At 41.9% G+C, this 6,636-nt stretch overlaps 1 protein-coding gene across 1 annotated transcript; it reads left to right on the top strand.

Moving 5' to 3' along the window:
- On the top strand, nt 366-2,239 carry LOC100523829 (olfactory receptor-like protein OLF3). Its single transcript, XM_003134587.2, has one exon. It carries the CDS (start codon nt 1,147-1,149, stop codon nt 2,101-2,103), a length of 957 nt encoding a protein of 318 aa, XP_003134635.1. The 5' UTR covers nt 366-1,146; the 3' UTR covers nt 2,104-2,239.

The following is a 6,636-nucleotide window of genomic DNA, read 5'->3' as shown; positions in this document are numbered from 1 at the left end:
TGCAGGTTCAATCCCTGGCCTTGCTCAGTGGGTTAAGGATCCGGCATTGCCGTGCCCTGTGGTGTAGGTCGCAGTCACGGCTTGGATCCTGTGTTGCTGTGGCCGTGATGTAGGCTGGCGGCTACAGCTCCAATTGGACCCCTAGCCTGGGAACCTCCATATGCTGTGGGTGCGGCTCTAAAAAGACAAAAAGACACACACACACACACACACACACATGTGTAGATCCTTCAATAGCACATGGAAATGAGAAAAATAAAAAGAACAAGACGCAGCGATAATCATCTACCACATTGCATCTCACTGAGGCTGGACAGACAAAATGGAAAGACAAGTGGCCCCTAGGTCCTCAGTGTCACCCCGCTATTCCTGAGCCCTTAGTGCTGTTAAAAATCATCCTCGATATTGTCTAAGTTTGAATCTGTAGGGTGCATGTGGGAAAAGCATGCCTGCTACCTTATTTACCCCAAGGCAGAGGTCGTGTTACAACGAATACCCATACTGCCGTAGTCCTGCTATAAGCAACAGCTCACAAGATACTTTCTTCATAAGTTACCTGCACGTGAGCTTAAACATACTTGGGAGTCGTAGAATGTTATCCTGTTTCATACCTACATGTTTGTTCTGAAACCAGAATGCCATAGCTCCTGAATAAAATCGGTTTTTAGACCTAGCTTCTCTGATTCCATATCTTTTCACAAGACCTTGCCTCTTCCCAATGATTCCTTTTATAATAGATTTATCCATTTCCTTCTGATGGATGGGTATAGTTGAGGAATGTAAGGTCATTTTTGTAACTTTCCAGCCAAGTTTTTCTTCCCTGTTTATCATTTTAGCTGCCACTGTTACCTACCACGCCTTCCTTGCCCTAGAATATGAGATAAGTTGGTAAAGATATTCAGGCGCTAACTTGATCTCCCGGAGACTACATCGTGTCCTTGTGAAGGCACAGGCTTGTTCTCTGATGCAAAGTGGACACAACGCATATCAGGATGAAACCTGTCTTCATCTTGGCCCATAAATAATCTGAAATATCTGACTAAGGCTGGCCAACTGTATATGGTATATATTGACAAGTTATTTTTATGGTTCTATGATTCAACAGCTTCTGACTCTCTCTTCAGATTAATAACCATCTGTTTTTAAATGGGAACAGAAAACCAGACATGGGAGAAAGAGTTTATTCTCCTTGGCCTATCCAGTGACTGGGACACTCAGGTCTCTCTCTTTGTCCTGTTCTTGGTCATGTACCTGGTGACAGTGCTGGGGAACTTGCTCATTGTTCTTCTGATCAGACTGGACAGCCGACTCCACACTCCCATGTATTTCTTTCTCACCAACCTCTCCCTTGTGGACGTCTCTTATGCCACAAACATCGTGCCTCAGATGCTCGTGCACCTGCTTGCAAAACACAAACGAATCCCGTTCGTGAGCTGTGCAGCCCAGCTGTTTTTCTCCCTGGGCCTGGGTGGGACCGAGTTTGTTCTCCTGGCGGTGATGGCCTATGACCGCTACGTGGCTGTGTGTAACCCCCTGAGATACCCGGTCATCATGCATGGAGGGTTCTGTACCAGGTTGGCCGTCACATCCTGGCTCAGCGGCTCTGGCAACTCCCTCATGCAGACTGCCATCACCTTTCAGGTGCCCACGTGCACAAACAAATGTATTGATCACATATCCTGTGAACTTCTAGCTGTGGTCAGGCTGGCCTGCGTGGACACGTCCTCCAACAAGGTGGCCATCACGGTTTCGAGCATTGTCCTGCTGATGACACCTTTCTGCTTGGTTCTCGTGTCCTACATCCAGATCGTCTCCACCATCCTGCAGGTGCGGTCCGCAGAGGGGAGAAAGAAAGCCTTCCACACCTGTGCCTCTCACCTCACGGTGGTTGCCCTGTGCTATGGCATGGCCATTTTCACTTACATCCAGCCACACTCCAGCCCCTCTGTCCTTCAGGAGAAGTTGATCTCTGTCTTCTATGCCATCTTGATGCCTGTGCTGAACCCCATGATTTACAGTCTAAGGAACAAGGACGTCAAGGGTGCCTGGCAGAAACTACTAGGGCAGTTATCTGGATTAACTTCAAAATTGGCAACTCGATGAATCAAGAGCATTGCCTAGAATAAAGAATTTTACTTTTGTGTTTTTATACCTCACTTAGTGTACAGGCATCAAACACATGGTCCTGGCAACCAGGAAGGAGATGACACCATGTGTGCGGGTGATATTGATTAGGAGGCTGAGGAGTTAGGCTGGGGTGTTTAATACAGGGCCATTTTACGTCCTAGCAGCATGCTCGCAGACATTAAGAACTGGTGTAACAGAACCCACATTTGCTTGTTCTCCATTCATATAGCCTGAGAATATTGGGGAAAAATTATTTTCTGTCTTTTTTTTTTTTTCATTTTCTGTCTTGATTTGTCATACTGCTTATAATCACGAGTCTATTCATGACTCTGACTTTGGACCATTAGTTCTTACACGGTATAAGATTATTGTGTTTCTACTGGGAACAAAAATATTTTCACATTTTAGATTTACTTAAAATAATGTATGGTGTATATACTCACCTTCAATAGTTGTGTTTCTAAGAGACTGTTACTCTCAAGGCCTATTAAAATGCTTTTGTGCTGGAACTACGACATGTGGACATAAAGCCTATGAATCAGTGGAAGAATTAATTGAAGGTTTTCTTTTAAGCTGTTATAACCAAAGCTGTTTTTACACCAAGGTATTATTGGTCAGTGAAAAGCTGGATTTCAAGCTCTTCTTGATATTGTACAGTTTGAGAGAAATTTTATTGGATATATAATGGGTATCATTTAAATGTTAAAACGCTCCAATATTTGAAAAACCTATAACCTCCTTTTCTGAGATTTTTAGAAACAAATAAGCATATAAAATACGAAATTATATATATAATATAAAAGATGTAGTTAAGCTAAGGAAGGACAGATTCCTCATCTAAAACGAATGTAAAGTAGAACAAATTTAATTTAGTGAATCAGAACCATTCATTCAGCTGTGCGGGTGTCATGTTCTGGTCTCCATGTAAGCACCTTTCCCCATCCCTGCCCCTCCCCCCATACAACAGGACCCTAGTTGATCGTTGTAAATCTATCTGCTGAGCTTGGAATAGTCTGGAGTAGACGTCACCTCTGAGAAGAAGCCTAAATAAGGTAAAAGAGGGGGAGAAAATGATTGTACAAGGGATGAGGAAAGGGAAAGGGGGGGAAAGAATATAATGGCAGCTTATTGTCTCACCCCTTAAAGAAGTCTCGAAGTCCTTTCTCTACATCAGCTGATGTGCAATTTTTCCATTTCTGCACATATTATCACACAATCTCCGTGTGCAAGTGGAACCAAAGTTCCGCATAATCTAAAGTCCATTTGACATTTTAAATTTCCCCAAAACTGTCAGTATTATCTCATGACATAGATAGGCATCCCTAAAGTTGTCAGTGCTGGGGGGCTTGTTGCTAATTCAGAAATATCAGTGGAGGGTCTACTGTGTGTCAGTGGCATGAATAATTCTTGAGAGATGATAGTTAATATGATACAATCCTGATGGGGATATGACTACACAGCGGGGGGTACTGACAAGGAAGCAGTTAAAACGCAGCATAAATGCCGCAGAAAAAATAAGACTTCAGAGGTGACGGAAATCTTCTTTCATGAAAGGACCAGAAAGTGTCTGGATGGGGACCAGAAAAATAGGAACAAGTTATCTACATGACAAGCAGCCTGAGCAAAGGAGAAACTTGTGCTGAACTGGGAGAGAGCACGGGTGTTCCAAAAGCCTTCTGGAGCTATGTTTTTATGGCAGAGAAGATGGAGGAAGCAGGGAGGATGAAGCAGGTGGCAAGGAGGAGGCAGGCCTTGGAGGCCACTGAATTCTAAATTATTTTGAACTTGATCTTGACAGCAACAGGGAGTCAATAAAGATTTTTTTATATAATGATTTTTATTTTTTCCACTATAGCTGATTTACAGTGTTCTGTCAATTTTCTGACCCAGTCACACATACATGTACACATTCTTTGTCCTCACATTATCATGCTCCACCATAAGTGACCAGACATAGTTTCCAGTGCTACACAGCAGGATCCCATTGCTTATCCATTCCAAAGGTAATAATAGTTTGCATCTATTAACCCCAAATTCCCAGTCCATCCCACTCCCACCCCCTCCCCTCTTGGCAAACACAAGTCTGTTCTCCATGTCAATGATTTTCTATTCTGTGGAAAGGTTCATTTGTGCCCTATATTAGATTCCAGATATAAGTGAAATCATATGGTATTTGTCTTTCTCTTTCTGACTCACTTCACTTAGTATGAGAGTCTCTAGGCCCATCTATGTTGCTGCAAATGGCATTATTTTGTTCTTTTTTATGGCTGTCATCTGTTGAAAAAGACATATGCACCTGCATGTTCATTGCAGCTCTATTCACAATAGCCAAGACATGGAAACAACCTAAATGTCCATCGACAGATGATTGGATTAAGAAGATGTGGTATATATACACAGTGGAATACTGCTCAGCCATAAAAAAGAACAAAATACTGCCATTTGCTGTAAAGATTTTTACAAAACAAAAAGACAACCCACAGAATGGGAGAAAATCTTTGCAAGTGAATCAACTGACAAGGGATTAAGCTCCAAAATTTATAAACACTTTGTGCAGCTCCATACCAAGAAAACAAACAACCCCATCCAAAAATGGGCTAAACAGACAGTTCTCCAAAGAAGACACACAGATGGCCAAAAAACACATGAAAAGATGTTCAACATCACTCATCATTAGAGAAATGCAAATCAAAACCATAGACTGGCCATCATCAAAAAGTCACAAACAATAAGTGCTGGAGAGGATGTGGAGAAAAAGGAACACTAGTACACTGTTGGTGGGATTGTAAATTGCAACCACTGTGGAAAGCAGTATGGAGATGCCTCAGAAAACTAAAAATAGAACTACCATTCGATCCAGCAATCCCACTCTTGGGCATCTATCCAGAGAAAACCATGACTCACAAAGACACATGTACTCCGATGTCCATTGCAGCACTATTCACAATAGCCAAGACATGGAAACAACCTAAATGTCCATCGACAGAGGAGTGGATCCAGAAGATGTGGTACATATACACAATGGAATATTACTCAGCCATTAAAAAGAACGAAATACCAGCCTTTTTAGCAACATGGATGGACCTAGAAATTACCATGCTAAGTGAAGTCAGCCATACAATGAGACACCAACATCCAATGCTTTCACTGACATGTGGAATCTGGAAAAAGGACAGACGGAACTTCTTTGCAGAACAGATGATGACTCATAGACATTGAAAAACTTATGGTCTCCAGAGGAGACAGTTTGGAGGGTGGGGGGATGTGCTTGGGCTGTGGGATGGAAATCATTATACAACTACAGATGTGATAAATTTATTTGAGTAATAAAAAATTTAAAAAAAAACAATAGGCAAGACATGGAAGCAACCTAAATGTCCATCAACAGATGATTGGGTTAAGATGTGGTATATATACACAGTGGAATACTGCTCAGCCATAAAAAAGAACAAAATAATGCCATTTGCTGTAAATATTTTTAAGAAGGAGCATGGATTAATAAAATTTACCTATTTGAATGATCACTCTGGAAATCAGTCAGAGGAAGAGAAGGTTGAAGACAAGGAGACCATCTGGGGGCTGCCTCAGTGCTACTACTGACGCATTAGGGGACTCTGAGTTAAAATAATGGCAATGAGCAAAGAGAAAAATCAAGTCACAGGATTTAGAAAAGATTTCAGGGGAACGTTCTATCTTTTCCAAGATTAAAAATTCCCTTGTGGATCCCATTTCTCCTCAAAAATGCCACAATTCTGTTTGGATATCCTGTCAGCTGTAGAGTAAACCTCACAGTTTATCACCATGACCATACCTTAAATGACATGGTAGGAGGAAGAGAGGAGAAGGAAATTAGTAGGCAATAGAAATATAGTATACATATGGCACTTCAAAGAGGAAACCATGTGAAGACCCTGTATCCTCATTTCTGTGGCTGGTCACAGTGTGACTTTTCTTTAACACCCACCCCATGGGCCCTTCACCCTTGCCTAGTTCCTCAGCTTGTCTGGGTTCACCTGAAGCATTATCATCACCATCATTTCACAGCAAACAGAACTGTTGAGAGTGCACTTTATGTATGTATAAACAGAGAAGTATAATCATATATTCCCTATGTCAAGTTTCTTTTCTTTTTTTTGTCTTTTTGCCATTTCTTGGGCTGCTCTCGTGGCATATGGGGGTTCCCAGGCTAGGGGTATAATCGGAGCTGTAGCTGCCAGCCTACACCACAGCCACAGCAACACGGGATCCTTAACCCATTGAGCAAGGCCAGGGGTGGAACCCACAGCCTCATGGTTCCTGGTCAGATTTGTTAACCACTGCGCCACAACGGGAACTCCTCAAGTTTCTATGTTTATCCTTTTCATGACATAGGCTTTCTTAAACACTGTCTCATCTCACTAAATTAAATTCTCAATAAATTATTTAACCCCCTTAGAAATAACACACATCTCTAATTAGTAGTTGCTTGTGAAATACATTCCCAATATAAGGGAGAAAATTATTGTGTGG

Source organism: Sus scrofa, chromosome 18, assembly GCF_000003025.6.
Source record: "Sus scrofa isolate TJ Tabasco breed Duroc chromosome 18, Sscrofa11.1, whole genome shotgun sequence".
Lineage (NCBI taxonomy): Eukaryota > Metazoa > Chordata > Mammalia > Artiodactyla > Suidae > Sus > Sus scrofa.
The sequence above is the reverse complement of the archived record's forward strand: the minus strand, read 5'-3'. Positions and strand labels throughout refer to the sequence as shown.

Coding starts and splice junctions, on each gene's coding strand:
- LOC100523829 (XM_003134587.2), top strand. CDS start 1,147: ATGGGAACAGAAAACCAGACATGGGAGAAAGAGTTTATTCTCCTTGGC.